This window comes from Chiloscyllium plagiosum, chromosome 31 (assembly GCF_004010195.1).
Source record: "Chiloscyllium plagiosum isolate BGI_BamShark_2017 chromosome 31, ASM401019v2, whole genome shotgun sequence".
Taxonomy (NCBI): Eukaryota; Metazoa; Chordata; class Chondrichthyes; order Orectolobiformes; family Hemiscylliidae; genus Chiloscyllium; species Chiloscyllium plagiosum.
This window is the reverse complement of record NC_057740.1, coordinates 41,766,880-41,790,042: the sequence shown is the minus strand read 5'-3', so window position 1 is coordinate 41,790,042 and position 23,163 is coordinate 41,766,880. Positions and strand designations below refer to the sequence as shown.

Below are 23,163 nucleotides of genomic sequence, written 5' to 3'. Positions count from 1 at the left end.
GTGCTGACCCTCTGACAGTGCCCACTCCCTCAGCGCTGACCCTCTGACAGTCCGGCACTTCCTCAGTACTGACCCTCCGACAGTGCGGCGCTCCCTCAGCGCTGACCCTCTGACAGTGTCCACTCCCCCAGCGCTGACCCTCCGACAGTGCAACACTCTCAGTACTGACCCTCCGACAGTGCAGCACTGATCCTCTGACGGCGCGGCTCTCCCTCATCATTGACCCTCCGACAGTGTGGCGCTCCTTCAGTACTGACCCTCTGTCAGTGCCCACTCCCTCAGCACTGACCCTCTAACAGTGCAGCACTGATCCTCTGACGGCGCGGCTCTCCCTCAGTACTGACCCTCCGACAGTGCGCCACTCCCTCAGCACTGACCCTCCGACAGTGTGGCGCTCCTTCAGTACTGACCCTCTGTCAGTGCCCACTCCCTCAGCACTGACCCTCTAACAGTGCAGCACTGATCCTCTGACGGCGCGGCTCTCCCTCATCATTGACCCTCCGACAGTGCGGCGCTCCCTCTGCACTGACCCTTTGATAGTGCATCATTCCCTCAGCACTGACCTTCCCTAGTGCAAATTCCCTTTGCATTGACCCTCCGTCAGTGCGTCATTCCCGCGGCACCGACCCTCTGACAGGGGTAGGGTTGACCTTTATTTTGACAGGATTTGAGTACAGGAAAGCATGTCTTTCTGTAAGTGTGCTGGGCCTTGGTAGGACACCTGGAGTATTGTGCAGTTTTGGTCTCCATATCTGAAGAAAGATAGTCTGGCTATGAAGGGAGTGCAACAGAAGTTTCCCAGACTGATTCCTGTGAATGGCAGGACTGATATATAAAGAGAAACTTGATGGGTTTGGACTATATTCACTGGAGTTTAGAAAAATAAGGAGGGATCTCATAAAATCCGAACAGGACTAAACAGAGTAAATGCAGGAAGGATGTTCCCAATTACCAGGGAGTACAGAATCAGAGGTCACAGTTGAAGGATACAGGATAGGCTATTTTGGACTGAGATGAGGAGAAATGTCTTCACCCAGAGAGTGGGGAGCCTGTGGAATTCTCTGTCACAGAAAGCAGTTGAGGCCAAAACATTCAAGGTTTGAAGAAGGAGGCACATCGTTGTTAGAGCTAAAGTGTGTGGGGAGAAAGCAGAGACACAACTATCCTGGATGGTCAGCCATGATCATTCTGTGGAGGTGCTGCTGTTGGACTGGGGTGGACAAGATCAGAGGTCACATGACACCAGATTCTCGTACAACCGGTTTCTTTGAAATCACAAGTTTTCAGAGCACTGCCCCTTCATCAGATGGACTCCTGACAAAGGAGCAGCGCTCTGAAAGCTTGTGATTTCAAAGAAACCTGTTGGACTATCACCTGGTGTCATGTGACCTCTGCTGATGATCATACTGAATGGAGCAGGCTTGATGGGCTGAATGGCCTACAGCTGCTCCCATTCCTACCCCACCTGTTTTCTCTTGTGACCATGAATAACACTTCAGTGCAATGACTGGGAAGAAAGACAGTGCATTGATGAGACCCCACCGGGTTAATGCTTGGTTCCAAGAGAGGTTCAGTCTCAGATCCTTTTAGCTGCAAATTCTGGCACTCCTTTGCTGTTCTGGCTGATCTCGGAACTGAATGTTGGGAACGTAGCAGGGGCTCCAGTGTTTAACCATCAGTGAAATCCATCAAAACTTTTACACTCAAATAAAAGCAAAACCCTGTGGATACTGGAAATAAAAACAGAAATTGTTGGAGAAACTCAATAGGTCTGACAGCATCTGTACAGAGAGAAATAGAGTGAATGTTTAAGGCTAATAACTTCTTCACAACTCAGTGAGTCAGCCCTTTCTGGAAAGGAGAGGGGACCCTGTATCCCAGTGTCAATCCCTTCATGAGAGGAGAGGGGACCCTGTACCCAGTGAGAGTTTCCCCACTCCCTGACGGTGTGATGTCTAATCCTCGCTGCTATGACATGGAGCCTTTGCAGGGTGAGGGTATCTTTGTTGACTCTTGCCTCATATTAAGAGGGGAAATGACCCATCCTCTTCACAGTCCAGAAAAACAAACTGGCAAACCCAGCAGGTTCTTCCATGTTATTCACCTGCAGCAAGCAGAGTTGGCTATTGGACTGCTGAAGCCTTGCCCACTGGGCAATGTTCCCTGGAACACAGTGAGGTCTGGAGATCAGAGTCGAGAGTGTGGTGCTGGAAAAGCACAACTGGTCAGGCAGCATCCGAGGAGCAGGAGAATCAACGTTTCGGGGCAAAAGCCCTTCATCAGGAATCAGAATCTGATGAAAGGCTCCGGCCCAAAACGTTGATTTTCCTGCTCCTCGGATGCTGCCTGACCTGCTGTGCTTTTCCAGCACCACACTCAACAATGTTCCCTGGTAGCTGCCTCTCTTCACTATAACCCCCTCCCCCAGCAGTTGCTGAAACAATCCAACCCCGGGGGTAAGGGAATGCTGATTGGGGGGGCCGGCCCCAGCAGCTCCGCTTACCCGCCCCCCCTCCCCTGGGGCAGTGCCCCTCCACTGCCTGGCCTGGGCTAAGTGGACCCAGGCAAGGGACCACACCCACCCAGAGGTATTTACCCCAAACTCCATTTTCCAACAGCCCCACTCCAGCTAAAGAGGCTTCAGCAAAAGTGACTTCTTTGAACCTCTCCATGTTTCCCTGCTGGGATAATTCGGCCCCTCACTTGTTGCAATGGCTAGCAGGAATGCAGTTACCCCAGACCCAGTGCTCTCAGCTTCTTCTCTCTGGCAATGGACCCAGTCTAGCGCTCACATTCACATGCGCACGGCTTTTAAAAAGACATTTAACAACTACCCAGTAATAACGGCAAAACTGAAGCCCATGGGATTAAAGGGCTAGTCACTGCAGTTGGGCTGAAGGACAGAAAGCAGAGGGTGGGGTGTATGGTTGTGTTTCAGGCTGGAGGGATCCAGCGATGGTCCCCAAAGGCGAGTGTTGGAATCCAGGCTCTTTTTCTCACTTATTCATAGACAGAACTACATTTCAAAATTTTCAGTTGATAGAAAACTCAGAAAATGTAACACAGAGGATGATAACAAACTTCAGAAAGATGTAAATTAATTGATGAAATAGGAAAACTGAATTGAACACAGAAATGTAGGGAAGTAATATATTTTAGTGAGAACAATTATTTAAATGGTGATTTTAATAGTAAAACATCCCAAAGTGCTTCACAGGAGCAATTAAACATTGAGTCACATTAAGAGATATTAGGGCAGAGTACTAAAAGGTTTTTTAAAAAAATTCTTTCAAAGGATATGGGTGTTGCTGGCTGGGTCAGCATTTATTGCCCATCCCTAATCGCCCTGGAGACATTGGTGAGCTGCCAGACTGTTAGAGTCTGTGGTGTAAGAACAAACACTGCCATTAGGGAGGGAATTCTAGAATTTTGACCCAGCAACAGTGATATGTTTCCAAGTCAGGATGGTGAGTGGCTTGGAGGGATCTTGCATGGGGTGGTGTTCCCATTTATCTACTGCCATTGTCCTTCTAGGTGGAAATGATCATATGTTTGGAAGATGCTGTCTCAGGATCTTTGGTGAATTTCTGCAGCGTATCTTGTAAATGGTACATACTGCTGTTACTGAGTGGGGAGTGCAAGTGGGCAGTATTCCGTTATATTTGCTGCAAGATTCCGAGCTTCTGACTTGCTCCTTCAGATGCGGTATTTATATGACTTGCCTAGTTGAGTTTCTGGTCAATGGTAACCGCCAGGATATTTGTTTGCAGTCACATTGTTTAAGGGATAAATTTCGAATTAGGTAAACTTAGTATTTGAATGAAAATGGGTAAATATTTGAAGCAGAACAAATTCCAAGGCAATAGGGAAAGAGGAGGGGAGTGGGATCAACTGGGCTGCCCTATCCAAAACGGCAGCTCAGGAGAGAAGCTGCAGGATGGGAAGTTCGTGTTGATGGTGTTGTCAGTACCACCAGGTGGCAGTGTGGGTGATTACAAAAGGTTAACTGTAGGGAGCGCAAGCGTGCAGGATTTACAGCTCAACTGCACCATCTAACTGAATGGTCAAGCAGCTTTGATGGGCTGAATGGTATTCTCTTGATGCTATGACCCCCTCTAGTGTTGTCTGTCAGTAAGTCAATGTGTTGGATGCAGGTGAAAAGTGAATTGGTATAAACACAAAGTTAAACAAAGAGCCAATGTGTTTTTGGGAAGATTGTCACCTTTATTATTGGAAAATATGATGTCCTCAGCTCCACACAACCCTAACCTCATGTTCCTTCCATTGCACACCGTGTACGTCAGCCCAGACAAAGGCAGCTGATCAACCCTGGAGACCATCACCCCAGCAGACACAGTCCCATTGTGAGCCCAGATGCAACTTCCAGCAGCAAAACAGAAGACTTTGGAGCAGGGGATTAATTCCTTTAACAGAGGGCCTGGGGAGTGGGGGACAAGAAGGGAGCAAAACACCATCCAGCTGCCTTTTAATCTCAAACTGGGAAGTGTGTGGTGGTGGGGGGGGGGGGGGGGGTGGAGGAGAGAGACCTGATGGGAAGGCTGGAACTTTGCTCTTGCGACATCTGTTCAAAAGCTACAGGCAGTTCACTGCTCCACTCTCCAGCACAATCATCCTCCATTGGGAAAGAGAGATTGTAAATAATTAAAAAATTAAATAATACACATTAGGAAGTCGACCTTTGATCCAGCTCTAGGAGAAACAGCCACAACAAGAAAGAGGGGCTTTAACTAAAACAGAAATATAAATATCACAGAGTGAAGATTAGAACACATAATTACAAAATATAAATACCAGATTCCACTAATGCGCCTGCTCAGTTTAAACAATACTAAAGGATAAATATGTCTAGTCTATTTAATAGTTGGGTGCAGATAATATCATGTTGTCCTCAGCAGCAGTGCTCACTCCTTTGTAACAAATAAACACATATCCACCTTCTCCCATTGCTCCTCATCCTGGGCCTGACATTGGGAATCTGTTAGGGATGAAAACACATCGGTTTATCAGACATTCAGGGTACTCGCAACAGAACTACTACATTTATATAGCATCTTAAATAATAACACATCCCAAATTGCTTCACAGGAGGGTTTTCAAATGGAACATAACAGTCATGAAGAGATGGACAAGTGGCAAAACCTTAGACAAAGACAAAGATTGTAAGCAGCATTGTGTCAGACAGCACGGAAACAGACCCTTTGGTCTAACTTGTCTGGGCCGACCAGATTCCTAAATTAATCTAGTCCCATTTGCCACCGCTGGCCCATTTCCCTCTAGCATCTTAAAGGAGATGGAAGTTTAAGTGGTTGGGGGGGGGGGGGTGGATTTCAGAGCTTGGAGCCTGGACAACTAAAGCCACTGCCACCAAAATGAGAATTGGGGACCCTCAAGAGGCTGGAATCAGCACAGCTATCCTGGAAGGTTCTGCAGCTTTTTAAAAATTCATTCACGGGATGGGGGTGTTGCCCATTGCTGTGGGTCCTGATTCACATGTAGGCCAGGCCTGATCAGGATGGTAGTTTCCTTCCCTGAAGGACAATCATGAACCAGATGGGTTTTTCCCAACAATACGCAATGGTTTAATTCTCATCAGGAGATCCTTAATTCTAGATTTTTACTGAATTCACATTCCACCTTCTGCCATGATGGGATTCAAACCCAGGTTCTGGGAACATTAGATGAGTTTCTGGTCTGGATTAATAGTTTAGCAACAGTTCCACTAGGCCAAAGCCCCTCTGAATAAGAGGCACTGAGGGGGCTGTGAAGGGATTTGAAAGTAACAACAAGAATTTGAAAAGAGTCAGAGCAGGGGGAATGGTCACATCAAACTCAGTGCAAGTTAAAATTTTTCGAACAGAGTTTTGGGTGACCACAGGTTTACGGACATTCAAATGTGGCAGAGCAGTTAGAACTGTCAAGTCTCAAGAGCAAAAGAAGCACAGTTGATGGAGTCAGCAGCTGATGAGCCGAGGCCAATTCAGATGATGTTCGGGAGATGGACCTGGGCGATTTCGGTGATAACACTGATATAAGATCAAAGGCTCCTGTCAGCCTCAGTGTCACACTCGATCCTATCAACCTGATTGGCTCGAAGCCAGACTGTTAGCAAAGCTGAAGGATCCAGTGCAGGGTGTTGGAATATTGACTGTGCACAGACATACATACTGCTCCCACTCTCTACATTTACTCAAAACTAAACAAATAACTAGTGTTGTGACATGGAGTCTGATCAGTTGAGTGTGGTCCACATCAGAGGGTGTGGGACTGATATTTGCTAACCATTTGTGGCCATTACCATTCACTTTTCACTGAAGGTTTTGTCTGTTCTCCCTCTTCTCCCTGACTTGGTCGCTCTGTCTGATCTTCATTCATTTCCGACTCTTCGTCCACATCGAACTCAAACTCTGGATCATACTCGTAACTCATTCCGTAGGAATAATAGGAAAGTTCTGCTTGTGGTACGGTGACAGTGGCTGTGAGAGAGGGTCAGGAAAGGGGGATAGGACAGAAAGACAGATAAGTAGCCGAGAAAGGGAAGGTGAGGGAGTGAGGAAGAGAGGGGAAGAGATTGGGAAATGGTAACAAATGGGAGATAGAGTAAAACATAAAGAGGAATGGAAAATGGAAAAGGGATTGAGGTAGAGATCAATACAGGATGTGAACAAAGGAGTGTGATAGAAGGAGGAAGTAGACATCGGGCAAGACAGCAACAGATGGAGAAAGAAGAGAGGTAAGGTGAGAGAGAAAGAGCAGGGTCAGAGAGAGAGAAGAGGCAGAGAAAGTTTATAGTAAGAGAGGGAGAAGATCGCAGTAGAATGAATTTGTTAGACAGATGGGGATTTAACAAAACAGATTATTGACCGGTGCAATTTTTAAAGTATTCTTAATATTGAAATTAAAGACATAATTTGTGAAAATGGCAGTGTTTTGAGTAGTTGCAGTGTGTTTCCTCAACCTCCAGGTGGTGCCCGTGCTACAGCTTGGGGCCAACAGTTTCCATGCGGAGTTGGTGTGAGGACAAAATGGGGAATCCTGTGAAACAGTCAACAAGACGAACCCGAGCCATTTGCAGCTCCGAGTAAACATGATGTTTGTTTACATGGCGATATGCGTTTGGCTGAGTTGAAGGAACGATATTGATTGCCCTCTGTCTCACTCCTGAACAGAATACATTATTCCAGCGCAGTGACACTAATCTCAGGCATCATCTGCTGACCAGAATCCGACTTTTTCAAATGATGCTGAAGTTATTTTTGGTGTCCTCAATTGCCTGTGGGGCTGAGCAGAGCTCAGGCCATTATCTGAGTTCATGGCTGTTCCAAAATGAACTTCTGGTTCATGTCCCTCAGTACTTTAACCAATAAAGATCTGACTGCGATGGCCCCACCTCACCAACCACATTCCTCAGCTGAGGCAGGGACACTCTCAGTCATCTCCCCCTCTCCCTGTATGACTCTGTTTCCGTCTCTCTGTAGTGAAGGTGCAGCCTGTGAGGCCTCAGGGACTATAGTGATGTTCACTGCCATCAGTCACAATCCTGCAAGTTTTGGCTGTTCTGGGGCATTCACAGCTTTTAGAGGAGTCTGGAGCTCTGCCAACCCCAACACCCTCCCCCACCCCCGTCCCAACCCCCAAGAATAGCCAACATTTTGGTTTGAATGTTAAAGGTTCTGCTCCCTTTTGGTCTGGACTCACCCCAGAGAAGCAATAGTTTCTCAGTCTCAGGATCATACAGTACAGAAACAGACCCTTCGGCCCAACCAGTCCATGCTGACCATAATCCCAAACTGAACTAGTCCCACCTATCTGCTCCTGACCCATATCCTTCCAAACTTTTCCCCTTCATGTTCTTATCTAAATGTCTTTTAAACGTAATTGTACCTGCATCCACCTCTTCCTCGAAGTTCACTCCACATACAAACCATTGTGTAAACCCTTTGCCACTCATGCCCTTTATATGTCTTTCTCTTCTCACCTTAAAGATATGCCGCCCAGCCTTGAAATCGCCCATCTCAGGGAAAAGACAACTATCATTAACCCTATCTATACGCCTCATGATTTTATAAACCTTTATAAGGTCACCTCTCAAACTCCTACGGTACAGTGAAAAAGGTCTCAGTCTATCCTGCCTCTCCTAGTAACTCAAACCTTCTATATCTAGCAACATCCTGGGAATTTTTTTCTGAACCCTCTCCAGTTTAATAATATCCTTCCTATACCAGGGTGACCAGAACTGGACACAGTGTTCCAGAAGAGGCCTCACCAATGTCCTGTACAACCTCAACATAACATCCCAAACCTGTATTCACAAAGGACTGAGTAGTGAAGGTACGAATGCCAAATGCCTTCTTAATCACTCTGTCTATTACATCCTTTTTTTTAAAATAATTGAAACACTTAGAGAATATCCGCCTCACCTCCCTTCATAATTTAACCCTTTCAGCCATGGGATCATTCTGGTCAACATGCACTCCTCCAAGGTCAGTATCTCCTCCCTGAGGGGCAGGTTCTAGAACTAAACCCTCCAGAAAGAGTCTTCCCAGAGGTTTCATTCCAGTAAAACATTCACGCCATTAATGCAGTTACCACCAGGCTAAAGGCAATATTTCATCAGCCTTCTCATTACCTTTACTGTTTGTGAGACTTTTGTACCTCTGTTTACACTCTTGTTACCATTAAGAAATCTTGTGCTCCAGAACTTGCTGCTCCCTTAGCCAAGCTGTTCCAGTACAGTTACAACACTGGCATCAACCCGACAATGTGGAAAATTGCCCAGGTATGTCCTGTAGGCAAAAAGCAGGATAAATCCAGCCTGGCCAATTACTGTCCAATCAGTCTACTCTTCATCGTGAGTAAAGTGATGGAAGGTGTCATCAACAGTGCTATCCACCAGCACCTTCTCAGCAATAACCTGCTCAGTGACGCCCATTTGGGTTCCACCAAGGCCACTCAGCTACTGACCTCATTACCTCCTTTGTTCAAACACAGATTCATACAGCACAGAAAAGGCCCTTTGTCTCATTGAGTCTGTATCAATATAACTTCTACTAAAGGCACGCTAATCTCAATTTCCTGCACTTGTCCCATATCCTTGAATGTTTCTGAATCTCTTGCCCCTTACCTTAAACTATGCCCTCTCACGATAGATCCCTCCACCAAGGGGAACAGCTACTCTAACTTCACCTTGCTCATACCCCTCATAACCTTATACATCTCTGTCGTGTGTTCCCTCAGCCTTCTCTACTCTAAAGAAAACAATGCAAGCCTATCTAGTCTCTCTTTATAGCTTAATTTCTTCATCCAAAATGGACAAAAGAGCTGAATTCCAGTGGTGAGGCAAGAGTGAGCCCTTGATATCAAGGCTGCACATGAACCAAGTGTGGCATCAAGGAGTCATTTCACTACCACTGACTACAAACTCAACTGGATTCACCGTATACGTGCAGTGTCTGCAAGAGCTGGTCAGAGACTAGGAATCCTGCAGAATTCCCAAAACCTGTCCACCATCTCCAAGGCACAAGTCAGGAGTGTGATGGAATACTCCCCACTTGCCTGGATGGAGGCAGCTCCAACAACACTCAAGAAGTTCGACACCATCCAGGACAAAAAAAAGCAAATGATGAGGAAAGCTAATAAAATGTGATAATCTATCACATGGGGAATTGATTCCAGAAGTAGGGAAGTTATGTTTCAGTTATATACAGTATTGGTGAGACCACAACTGGAGTTCAGGTCTTGTTATTTAATGAAGCGTTCAGAGAGGGTTTACTCGGCTAATCCGTAGAATGAATGGATTACCTTATGAGGAGAGGCGGGAGAGAATGGGGCTTGTATTCTCTGGTGTTTAGAAGAGTCAGAGGTGAATTAATTGAAACGAACAAGATCCTGAGGGACTGGACTGGGTGGACGTTGAAAGGATGTTTAAAAACAAGGAGCTCCCATTTAAAACAGAGATGTTACATTTTTGTTTTCGAAGGATGGTCAGCCTTTGGAACAGTCTTCCTGAAAAAGGGGCGGTAGCAGAGTCTGTGAATATTTTTAAGGCAGAGGGAGCTACATTCTTGGTAAGCGAGAGGTTGAAAGATGATCAGAGGTAGGTGGAAATGTCAATTTGAGGTTACCATCAGAGAAGCTGTAATCGTATTTAAGGACAGTGTGCACAAGAGGATTAGAATGGTTTAGTTCTGCACCTCATTCAAATGTCTCTATGGGCGTAGCCTGCTCAATGAGCCATCACCACTCTCTCCACCACCGCTGGTCAGTAGCAGCGTGTACCATCTACAAAATGCATTGCAACCACTCCCAGAGGCTTGGCAGTGGATTCGGGGACACAGCGAGTGAGATGGCTCCATGCCAGGCAACACATCTGGATAAATCCACCAGTGACGGCAAAGCTGGGCACTGCTTTGTGAAGACACTTTCAAAGAAACATAGAGAATATGTTTAGAAGGAGCCATCATTCTGTGAAACTGTTATTAGAGCAGAGCTTTGATCTTTTAAAAAGAATTGTCTCGAGTCTGTGTTTACAGGCAATGTAATTATCCAAAAAAATTAAAACAAAAAACCCTTTAAATTAATCATTGTTTCCTTTCCACCTGACTGACAACAAAAGTTTCCGAACACTTAAAAATGTCTAAATTGGTAGGGTTTGGTTAAAAGAGTGTCTGGGGCTGTGCAGGTGGAGACAGATTAACTAATGGATGGAAGGAACGCAGAGAAGAGACTCTGTGCTTCCACACTGGACCCCACACAGGCAGAGAAGGATTATCACTGAAACATCACATGGAGGAGTGCAGATACTGACAGAGTCAGACACAGCCTCGTAGCCTCCCATTAACAAACAAACTGCTCACACTAACAGCTGGTGTTGACCTGGATTCCCACTGTCTCTGAGGTTTGTACAATGCAGGAGGCCATTTGGCCTGCTCTACTGGTGCTGGCTTATTGAAAGACCTTTCCAGTTAGTCTCACTCCCTCTGCACTTTCCCCATGATTCACATTTCAACTATTTCTCCATTTTCTCTTTTGAGCATTATTACTGAATCAGCTTCTAATGCCCTTTCAGCCAGCATGTTCTGGATAACAAGAACTCGCTGTGTAACACAAAAACCACACCTTCCTCTGGTTCCTTAGCCAATTCTCCTCCACCTGTGTCCCTCTGGTCACTGGAAACAGTTTCTCCTCATTAACGCCACCGAAACCCTTTGATATTAAGCAGCTCCATTAAAACTCCCTTTAATCCTCTCAGCTCCATAGAGAACAATCCTGGCTTCCCCAGCCTTTCCACTGAGCCGGAATCACACTGTTTAAATCTGTTTATTGTCGGATTTTTTGAAAGCTGCACTGCGATTGTTCACAAAGAACTCGCTGTCACTGCTGCAGATGACTGCCCGGGCAGGGTGGGGGGAGGGGGTGCACAGCATGAGCTCCATCCTGGGGATGGTGAAGGGGGTGAGGCTACAGGTTCCACCCTGGGGACAGACTGGTCTGAATGCAGTGGGTTGTCTGGGGGAAGCTGGCAAGCTCCAGCCTTATCTCTGGAATGAAGCTGAGGAAGCCTCCCTGCTCCCCCAGCTGCTCCGCCCGCCCCAGTCTGGGCACACAGCCAGTGCCCAATGAGGCATTCAGCAGCTGCCTGTCCCACTGGGACCCTCACCACAAGCTCATACACTGTGGTTTACAACTACCTGGCTGTCTCTGTTCTCTCAAGTCCAATGTCATCGGTGACACCACAGCCTCTGTCTCTGGAGGGACGCTCTCCGCTGTGTGAAGAAACAAGAGGCAGATGTCAAGCCTCATCCTGCAGTGTGTGCACCTTAAAGACCAAACTCAAAACCACCCACGCGAGGGAGAAAAATAGAGAGCGAGAGAGAGAGTGCAAGAGATAGTGCGAAAGAGCGAGTGATAGAGCGAGAGAGAGAGTAAGATAGTGAGAGAGTGCATGAGCGATAGAGCTAGAGAGAAGCAGAAAGAGACCCAATTAGATGTGAGGAACTACAGATGGACAAACTGAGAGAGAAAGAGAGACAGAGGGAAAGGCAACCAGAAAGAAACCCACAGTCAGATAGAGTGATACAGAGACCGAGATGAGCAGGCTGAAAAGATGAGACCAAACCCATCTGGTCAAGTGGTCAGTATTTAGTGGATCTTTTTGGTTCTGATGCTGACACAATTTCCAGCTGACTGTGATATTCAGTCCCACAGTTCAGATTAAATTGAGCTCTGGGCCCAAAAAGTAAAAAAATGGTTCCTCTACCACCGCTATTGAAACCAAAAAGAGTAAATTGGAAGATCTCTTACTGGGGCTGCACTGTGACACTGTAACCCGTTCAATTCTGGTATTGTTTCGACATGCTGCCGCCTCCATCTGACACTGGTTCTGATAAAGAATCCCATCAGAGCCACAAACAGGGCTTCCATCGAAACCACAGTCACGGTAACATGTGCACAGCTCATAGTGTTCCTCTTCCAGACAGTCATACACATTCTTACAGGTCGCAGACTGGACAAACCCTAGAAGAAATGGAACAGACATTAAACAAGCTAATCAGCTCAAAGCAGTCGGAACAGCCTGCCCATTCACCCTTTGATGGACCAGGTGAACTACGTAGGCAGCTTAGTGATGGGCTGGCCCCCAACATAGAAACCTGCATTAATATAGCACCTTTAATGAAATAAAACATCCCAAAGTGCTTCACAGGAGCTTCACTAGACAATATTTGTCCCTGAGCTGCATAAGCTGACATTGGGACAAGTGTTCAAAAACTTGGTCAAAGAGGTTTGTTTTTAAGGAACAACTTGAAGGAGCAGACAAAGAGAGAGAGAAAGATTTAAATATGGGATTGTAGGGGTGAACAGCTGAAAGCTGACGACCAATGGGGGAAGAGGTTAAAGAAGCCAGAATTACAGCACTTTGGGAAGGTCAAAGTTTGGGAGAAGATTTGTAGTTCGGGTGCTCATTGTTGTGGTTCTGTTCGCCGAGCTGGGAATTTGTCTTGCAAACGTTTCGTCCCCTGTCTAGGTGACATCCTCAGTGCTTGGGAGCCTCCTGTGAAATGCTTCTGTGATGTTTCCTCCGGAATTTATAGTGGCCTGTCTCTGCAGCTTCTGGTTGTCAGTTCCAGCTGTCCGCTGTAGTGACCGGTATATTGGGTCCAGGTCGATGTGTTTGTTGATAGAGTCTGTGGATGAGTGCCATGCCTCTAGGAATTCCCTGGCTGTTCTCTGTTTGGCTTGCCCTATAATGGTCGTGTTGTCCCAGTCGAATTCATGTTGCTTGTCATCTGCATGTGTGACCCTTCAGCCCTCCAAGCCCATGCTGTCACATTTTGCCCTTCCATATTAAAACTGTCTTCACCTACTGGATCCGTATCCCTCTATTCCCTTCCTATTCATCCAGGTGCTTCTTGAAAGCTGCTGTTGTGTCTGTTCTCACTACCACCTCCTCTGGCAGCACGTTCCAGACACTCACCACCTTTTGTGTGAAAAACTTACCTCACACATCTCTTTTAAACTCCCCCCCGCCAACCCCGCACCTTTAACCTGTGTCCCCTAGTAATTGACCCATCCACGGAAAAGCCTCATACTTTCCACTCTATTCACGCCATTCACAATCTTATAAAATTTCATCAGGTCACCCCTCAATCTCCTGTGTTCCAGTGAAAACAAACCCAGTCTATCCAACCTTTCTTCATTCCTAAAAATGCCCCATACCAGGCAACATTAGTAAACCCAATGAGTTTTTATGACAATTAACAGTGATTATAACATTACCAATGATACCAGCTTCTTCTTCCAGATTTTACTGAATTCAAATTCCCTAGAGCATGAGGCTTATCCAATCCAATCTTATCAGGCTTGAGAGATGCTGCAGGAAGGAGAGATTCAGATTTTTGGGACATGGGGACCAGTTCTGGGGAGGTGGGACTTTTACAAATCAGATGGTCGACACCTGGGCAGGACTGGAACCAATGTCCTGGGGGTGCTTTTGCTAACCCTGTTGGGCAGGGTTTAAACTAATCCGGCAGGGGAATGGGAACCAAATGAGGTGGCTAATGGACAGTAAGGAGGTAGTAACTAAAGCCTGTAAGGAACTGGATAAGAAGTTAGCATGACTAATGGGAAGAGTAGGGAGGGAGCAGATGATGAATGCAAAGGGACAGGTGGTCTGAGGTACACGGTTTTAATGTAAGAAATGTAGTAGGTAAAGCAGGTGAACTTGGGGCTTGGATTAGTACCTGGGAGTATGATATTGCTATTACTGAGACTTGGTTGACAGAAGGGCATGATTGGCATCTCTCCATTCCAGGATATGGATGCTTCCAGTGGATAGAGATGGAGGTAAAAGAGGAGCAGGAGTTGCATTACTGGACAGCGGATATAGCAGCTGTGCTGAAAGAGGGCACTATGGAGGACTTGAGCAGTGAGGCAATATAGGCAAAGCTCAGAAATAGGAAGGGTGTGGTAACAATGTTGGAGCTGTACTACATGCCTCCCAACAGCGAGTAGGAGGTAGATTATGGAAAGATGTAGGAACAACAGGATGGTGATGGGAGATTTTAATTTTCCCAACATTGACTGGGATTCACTTAGTGTTAGAGGTTTAAGGAGCCTCCAAGAGGGTTTTATAGAGCAGTATGTAAGTAGTCCAACTTAGGAAGAGGTCATTACTAGCCCTGGTGTTGGGGAATGTGCCCAGCCAGGTGGTTGAAGTTTCAGTAGGGCATTACTTTGGGAACAGTGATCGTGATTCCGTAAGTTTTGAAATACTCATGGACAAAGACTAGAGTGGTCCTAAAAAGTGCTAAACTGGGGGAAAGGCCAACAGTAGCAAAATTTGGCAGGAGCTGGGGAATGTGGATTGGGAGCAGCTGTTTAAGGGTAAATCCACATTTGATGTCTGGGAGGCTTTTAAAGAGAGGTTGGTGAGAGTGCAGGAGAGATATGTCACAGTGAAAATGAGGGATAGAAATGGCAAGATTAAGGAACCATGGGTGACAGATGAAATTGAGACTAGCTAAGAGGAAAAAGGAAGCAGACATGAGGTCTAAGCAACTGAAAATAGATGAAGCTTTGGAAGAATATCAGGAAAGTAGGACCAAACTGAAAAGAGGAATTAAGCGGACTAACAGGGCTCATGAAATATATTTTGCCAACAGGGTTAAGGAAAATCCCAACGCCTTTTATTTGTATATAAGGAGCAAAAGGGTGACTAGGGAAAGGATTGGCCTACTCAAGGACAAAGGAGGAAAGTTAGGCATGGAGTCAGAGAAAATGGGTGAGGTTCTTAATAGTACTTTGCATCGGTATTCACCGAGGAGAGGAACATGGCTGATGTTGAGGTTAGGGATAGATCTTTGATTATTCTAGGTCAAGTTGGGTAAGGAGGGAGGAAGTGCTGAGTATTCTAAAAGGCATTAAGGTGGACAAGTCCCCAGGTCTGGATGGGATCTATCCCAGGTTACTGAGGGAAGCAAGAGAGGAAATAGCTGGGGCCTTAACAGACATCTTTGCAGCGTCCTTTAACACGAGTGAGGTCCCAGAGGACTGGAGAATTGCTAATTTTGTCCCCTTGTTTAAGGAGAGTATTAGGGATAATCCAGATAATTATAGACCTGTGAGCCTGATGTCAGTGGGAGGGAAGCTGCTGGAGAAGATATTGAGGGATAGGATCTATTTACGTTTGGAAGAAAATGGGCTTATTGGTGATTGGCAGCATGGTTTTGTGAAGGGAAGGTCATGTCTTACCAACTCAATAGAATTCTTTTGAGGAAGTGACCAAGTTGATAGATGAAGGAGGGGCTGTGAATGTCATATATGGACTTCAGTAAGGCATTTGATAAGGTTCCCCATGGTAGGCTGATGGAGAAAGTGAAGTCACATGGGGTCCAGGGTGTACGAGCTAGATGGATAGAGAACTGGCTGGGCAACAGGAGACAGAGAGTAGGAGTGGAAGGGAGTTTCTCAAATGAAGAGCTGTGAGCAGTGGTGTCCCACAGGGATCCGTGCTGGGACCACTGTTGTTTGTGATATACATAATGATCTGGAGAAAGGTATACGTGGTCTGATTAGCAAGTTTGCAGATTACTAAGATTGGTGGAGTAGCAGATATTGAAGGGGACTGTCAGAGAATGCAGCAGAATATAGATAGATTGGAGAACTGGGTGTCAAGGTCCATTATTCCCTGAAGGTGGCAACGCAAGGTGATAGACTGGTCAAGAAGGCATACGGCATGCTTTCCTTCGTCGGATGGGGTATTGAGTATAAGAGTTGGTAGGTTCCTGAAGAGTTGGTTCCTGAGGAAGGGCTTATGCCCGAAACGTCGATTCTCCTGTTCCTTGGATGCTGCCTGACCTGCTGCGCTTTTCCAGCAACACATTTTCAGCGTATAAGAGTTGGTAGGTCATGTTACAGTTGTATAGGACTTTGGTTCAGCCACATTTGGAATACTGCATACAGTTCTGGTCGCCACATTACCAAAAGGATGTGGATGCTTTGGAGAGAGTGCAGAGGAGGTTCACCAAGATGTTGCCTGGTATGGAGGGCGCTGGCTATGAAGAGAGGTTGAGTCGATTAGGATTCTTTTCATTAGAAAGACAGAGGTTGAGAGGGGACCTAATTGAGATCTACATGAGAGGTATAGACAGGTTGGATAGCAAGAAGCTTTTTCCCCGGAGTGGGGGAGGTCAATTACTTGGGATCATGAGTTCAAAGTGAGAGGGAAAAGGTTTAGGGAAGATATGTGTGGAATGTTCTTTATGTAGAGGGTGGTGGGTACCTGGAATGCATTGCCAGCAGAGGCAGTAGAGGTGGGCCCAATAGCGTCATTTAAGATGTATCTAGACAGATACAGGAATGGGCAGGAAGCAGAGGGATACAGATCCTTAGAAAATAGGTGACAGGTTTAGATAGAGGATCTGGATCGGCTCAGGCTTGGAGGACCGAAGGGCCCGTTTCTGTGCTGTAAATTTCTTTGTTCTATCACCACACCAAGACCATATGAACAAATGAGAGAGTTTTAATCTCAAAATGTTGCTAGTCTCGGTGTCAATGTAGGTTAAAGAGCCCACAGGTAACGACGAAAGAAGGTTTGGGGGCATTTACAATGTAGGCTAGTTGAGGTTTGAACAAGCTGAAGGCCTGAGAGGGTATCATATGGGAGAGCAGCCCCAATAGATAGTTCAGTCTTGATATAATAAAGGCATGGATGAGGGCTTCCACAGTAGAAGAGCTGAAGCTAGTTAGAGAAGATGATGCAGTGGGCAGACATAGTGTTGGTGTGGATGTATGGAGAGCTTCTGAGGGCAGCTCACATAGCCTCTCTGTTACCCAGAGTGATGATGGCAAGGGATTGCAATTTGTAGCAGGTGCAAAGACGTTGGATTCAGCTTCAGAAGATTTAACTGGAGGAAATTCAGGACTAGCTGATGTTGAATAAACAGGCTAGCAATCAGCAGTATTGGATTGGATTGGAGTGGCTGAGTGAATGGGTCATGAGTAGAACTGAATGGTGTCAGCCTTCAATTGATACAGAATCCTCAGATGATGTTGCTGAAGGGATTGAAGGGAAATCAGTTTGTCAACATCCCTTAGTCTGGCTCACAGAGTCATTGTCACTGGTGCCTTGATAACCAATCACCCACTGTCCCTCCTTCAGCCCCAGATACAAGTGCCCAACAGGAAAGAACCTTGTCATAATCAGCAGAAAGGTCAAGCAATGACAAAACTTTTCACAACTTAACTAGGATACCGCCTTCTCAAAAATCAGGTCACACTCCAAGCTACATGGAACAGGGAGCAAGTACCACAATTCTAGACCATCCTCAGGGTGCGGCAAAGAATTGCCAAACTCTTTCCCATCCACACAGTGTCTGCTCACAACTGAGAATATGGTTTGATTCTTTCACAGGGTGTGGGCATCACGGGATGGACCAGCATTTACTGCCCAGCTCTCATTACCCCTTGAGAAGGTAGGAGTGAGCTGCCTTCTTGAACCGCTGCAGTCCATGTGCTGTAGGTAGACCCACAATGCCCTTAGGGAGGGAATTCCAGGATTGTGACCCAGTGACAGTGAGGGTACGGCAATATACTTCCAAGTCAGGATGGTGAATGGCTTGGAGAGGAATTTGTTCCTGTGTATCTGCTACCCTTGTCCCTCTAGATGGTAGATGCTGTCTGAGGAACCTTTGAGAGTTTCTGCAGTGCATCTTATAGATAGTACACACTGCTGCTACTGAGCGTTGGTTGTGGAGGGAGTGTAGTACCACCAAGCGAGCTGCTTTGCCCTGGATGGTGTCAGGCCTTGAGTATTGTTGGAGCTGGGTAAGTGGGGAGGTATTCCATTACACTCCTGACTTGTGCCTTGTAGGTAGTGGAGAGGCATGAGAAAGTCAAGTGAGTTACTCACCACAGTATTCCTAGCGACTGAGCTAATCTCATAGCTACTGTGTTTACATGGTGAGTCCAGTTTCTGGTCAATGGTAACCCCAGGATGTTGATAGTGGGAGATTCATTCTCTCTGCTTGGAGATAGTAATTGCCGGTCATTTGTGCAGCACATATGTTACTTGCCAATTGTCAGCCCAAACCTGAATACTGAAAATGTGTTGCTGGAAAAGCGCAGCAGGTCAGGCAGCATCCAGGGAACAGGAGAATCGACGTTTCGGGCATAAGCCCTTCTTCATTCTCCTGTTCCCTGGATGCTGCCTGACCTGCTGCGCTTTTCCAGCAACACATTTTCAGCTCTGATCTCCAGCATCTGCAAACCTGAATACTGTCCAGGTCTTGCAGCATTTGGACACAGACTGCTTCAGAATTGGAGAAGTTGCAAATGGAGCTGAACATCGGCAAACTTCCCCACTTCGGAGCTCAGATCCAGCAAATTATGATGGTGTAAGATAACATATTGTAGCCATTTGACTCATCCGGTCTGGACACGCTGTTTCAGCTAGGTGAATTGTGCTGTTCCCTCAAATCCTACACATTGACTTGACTTAATTCATCATTCAATGTCCCTCGGGAACGTTTCACCACATTCCCAGGCAGAGCATGCCAGACCCTAACTACTCGCTGAGTCAAACTATGCCCTCTGATTCTCAATCCTTTAATGAGTGGGAACAGGTTCCCCTGATCTAGTCTCTGCAGACTTCTCATGATTTTGAAAGCATTTATCCAATCTTGTCCCAGCTTTTCCCTCTCCAAGAAAAACAGCTTCAACTTCTCCATTTGTCTTTCTAACTGAAGTTTATGAATCATACAGCACAAAAAAGGCCCTTCAGTTTACCGTGTCTGTACCGTCAAAATTACACTTAATCTACACTAATCCCACATGCCTGCACTATAGCCTCGAATGCTGTGATAATTCATATTCAATCAAGTACTTTTTAAAAGTGTTGAGCAGTTTCCCGCCTCAACTCCCCTCCCAGATAGTGCATTCCTGACTCCCACCACCCTATTGGTGAAAGAAACTTTCCTCAAATACATGCAACCTCTCTGGTCTCTCAGCTCTTGCAAATCCTTTAGAGTAGTCCCTTCATTTTGCACTGTCTCCCTTGGTTCTTCTAAAATGTCTCACCTCACACTTCTCTGCACTGAACTCCATCTGCTGCCAATTCACCAACTTGTTGATGTTCTTTCGAAATTCTACAATGTCCTCCTTCCAGGTTAGAATTCTCCAAGAAATGTATTGCCCACAAACTCTGATATCATCCCGTACATGCCAAGGTTGAGATCGTTAATATAAATCAAGAAAAGCAAAACAACTCCTGGGGAACTCCCTGACAAACCTGCCTTCAGCCCAAAACATAACGATTAATCATTCCTGTTTCCTGTCCTTCATTCTGTATCCCGTGTTACTATGTCCTTTTTATTCGATGTCTACAAGTTTTGTCACAATTCTGAAATGCTGCAGTAATTGAACACCTTCTGCAAGTCCATGAACACCAAGTGAACAGCATTACTCCCCATTGACCCTCTCTGTTATCTGTTCAAAGAACTCTAACAAATTAAACACCATTTTCTCTTAAGAAATCCATGCTGCCTCTCCCTAATTATCCCATATTTTCCATGTGCCTATTAATTCTATCTCAAATTATTGTTTCTAGATGTATCCCTACCGCGGACGTTAAACTGAATGATCTGTAATTGCTGGGCTTTTCCTTTAGAAAAAGGGAGGAATGTTTGGTACAACTCCAGAATCCAGGGAGGGTTGGAAGATTATTATCGCTGCCTCTACAATTTCCACTCTCACTTCCTTCAATACCCTTAGATGCATTTCATCTATTCTTGGCTAATGTCTCATCAACTCTAACAGCTCAACCAATATTTCCTTGTTGTGATGGCATTTCCTCCTCTCTCACTATTACCAAGCTAACATTTCCTTCCTCAGTAAAAACTGATTGAAATGTTCACTTAGTGCCTCGGCAATGCCCTTGGATTCCATTTGTTCATACCTTTTTGTTCCTTAATCAGTCCTAATCTTCCTTTTACCACCCTTCACTATTGTGTGCTTACAGAAGACTTTGGGATTTCCCTTTATGTTACCGCCCAGTCTTTTATCATAGTCCCTTTTTGCTGATATTGGGTTTTCACTTCCCCTGTGAATATTTTGTATTCAGGTTGGTTTTGAATTGAATTTTCTAAATGACATCTGTCATAAATACACTTTTTCTTCTTTATTTAATCTCTACCTCCTTTAGGCAAAAGTGAGGACTGCAGATGCTGGAAATCAGTGTCTAGATTAGAGTGGTGCTGGAAAAGCAGGTCAGGCAGCATCCAAGGAGCAGGAAAATCGACGTTTCAGGCAAAAGCCCTTCATCAGGAATCTACCTCCTTTGACATCCAGGGAGATCTGGATTTACCTGTCCTACCTTTCCCTTTGAAGGGAATATACCTTAACTGTACCTGAACCATCACATTGTTCAGCTACAGTTTATCCCTACAACCTTTTGTTCAAGTCTCTTTGACCTAATTCTATTCGAAGTCTCTGCCCCAGTTAATTATCCCAACTCCAGATAGGCCACTGTCTTTTTCCAGTCACTCTGAACCCAATGATACAATGATTGCTGTTCCCATAATGAAGGGAAGATGAAGAATCTGAGGATGACATAACTCTTGGCCTCACTTGCGTCCCTCCCTCACTGAGATCACCTGTTGAGCTTCCCTGCTGAGATGTTCACACAGACTGGGTTTGAGAAGGCAGCCAGTGTCACTGGAATTTGGCCTCTGCTTGTGGATTTAATATTTTATCTGACAAAAGCTTCTCAGTCACAGCTATGAAAGCTGCAAATTTCATTCAGCCCCTCCACCTACCCACAGCTTTATCATGTGCATGGGGGGGGGGGGGGGGGGGGGGTTGGGAATGGGAAACAGTTCCAGATTTCCACTCCCCTTTGTCTGACATCATCCCTAATGACCTGGTTTTAATTTAAACCTAAACCCCTTGTTTCAATCTTCACTTAATCTTCTTGATTTAAGGGAGTACGAGAACAGCCCATGCAGCTCGTCATGTAACCCTTTAGAACCCAGTTTCATTCTGCTGAATCTGCCCAGCATTTTCTCCAGGGACAGTACCTCCTTCCTGCAACTACCTTTTCTTCATTCGCGGGACACGGGTGTCATTGGCGAGACCAGGGTTTAGTGCCTGGGCCTAACTGCCCTCATGAAGGTGATGGTGAGCTGCCTTCTTGAACCGCTGCAGTCCATGTGTTCTAGGTAGACCCACAGTGCCCTTAGGAAGGGAATGGCAGGATTGAAACCCAGTGACAGTGAAGGAACGGCAATATATTTCCAAGTCATGATGGTGTGTGGCTTCTGGGAGGAGAACCTGTTTGCAGGGGTGGTGTTCCCATGTATCTGCTGCCCTTGTCCTTCCGGATAGAAGTGCTTGTGGGTTTGGAAGGTGCTGTTGGGGATGTGATATAAGAGGGAATGAAATTCTCTCCTGTCTGTTTTAAAGATGTTAGCAACTGGTGATGGAAGTCTCGAGGTTGCACGAGAGAGTAGTTGTTTATTCTTTTATTATGAGCAGCTCGGTTGCCATGCCAACAGGAACTGTTATATTATGCCCAAGGGGCATTTCTAAAACCCAACTAAAGTTTCTCAGTTACATCATTGGGGCAGCTGCAGCAGGCTCTGCCCGGCACCGATCTGCTTTGACTCTGACCCTCCAGAAGAGATTAAGGTGCGTGACGGCTCACTTACCAAGGAATGCACTTAATCTCCAGAGCCCCCTCCCTCTGCTGCACCAAGCAAAGCCCATTAACCCCAGCACAGGCCTGTACTCATTGACCTGCACTGTCTCCTTTCCCCACCTCCCCCCCCCACCCCACCCTATCACTGCAAAGGTTTAATTTTTATTTCCACATCCTTCTGAGGCCTCACTCCACCACCACCCCACACCTCCCCCACCTCTGTGACCCACTCTAGCCCCACAATGCTGCGAGATCAGTGCACCTTCCAACTCTGAGCATTGCTGAATGTAACTGTTGGTGGCTGTGCCTTCTGCTGCCTGGGCCCCAACCTCTGGAATTTCCTCCTTTATCCTCTCTGTCTCTGTCTCTCCCTGTTCCAAACACTTCTTGAAAAGCACCTCCTTTTGGCTAAATCTTTGACAATGTTTTTGGTCTTTTGTCCTTTATCTGCTGGTGTGGCTTAGCATCGAATTCTGTCTTAGAACATGCCTGAGAGGCATTTCCCAGTATTAAAGGCACTATCTAAATGTAAGATGTGATTGTTGGTTTGGTTGGAAGGATTTTGGTAAGTGCCTACTCTTGCTAGATCAATGTATTGCAGACAACGAGACAGAACCTCATCCTGCATCCCCACCGTCAAGACAAGGATTAGGACCTGGAACCCTGCCTGATTCAACTCGCTATGTCCCAATGAACATGCAGAGAGCTGCCAGCCCAAAAGGTGAAAGAAAGATTGTGCATTTCAATAGCACCTGTGACAACTGCAGGTCACTCCAAAGCACTTCACAGCCAACAAGTCACTTTTTCAAAAGTAGCAAATATTTTAACATAATTGTGGCAATCAATAAATGCACAGCAAGATCCCACAAGCAGATGCATGACAAAAATCTGATAATTGAACACAGAGACAAGTACAATGACAATATTTAACAGACAAGGTACATGGACAGGAA

The 23,163-nt window shown here is 45.9% G+C and overlaps 1 protein-coding gene across 1 annotated transcript in view; it reads right to left on the bottom strand.

Moving 5' to 3' along the window:
- Positions 1-3,859: 3,859 nt before the first annotated feature.
- The window catches only part of LOC122565486 (C3 and PZP-like alpha-2-macroglobulin domain-containing protein 8), a 38,045-nt gene continuing 18,741 nt past the window's right edge, over positions 3,860-23,163 (bottom strand). The window contains exons 6-9 of the mRNA XM_043721507.1: positions 12,322-12,534; positions 11,709-11,783; positions 6,317-6,494; positions 3,860-4,996 (exon numbers count right to left, since the gene is read on the bottom strand). Coding sequence (XP_043577442.1) covers position 4,996; positions 6,317-6,494; positions 11,709-11,783; positions 12,322-12,534 — 467 coding nt within the window. The 3' untranslated portion in view covers positions 3,860-4,995. The remainder of the gene's footprint in view (positions 4,997-6,316; positions 6,495-11,708; positions 11,784-12,321; positions 12,535-23,163) is intronic.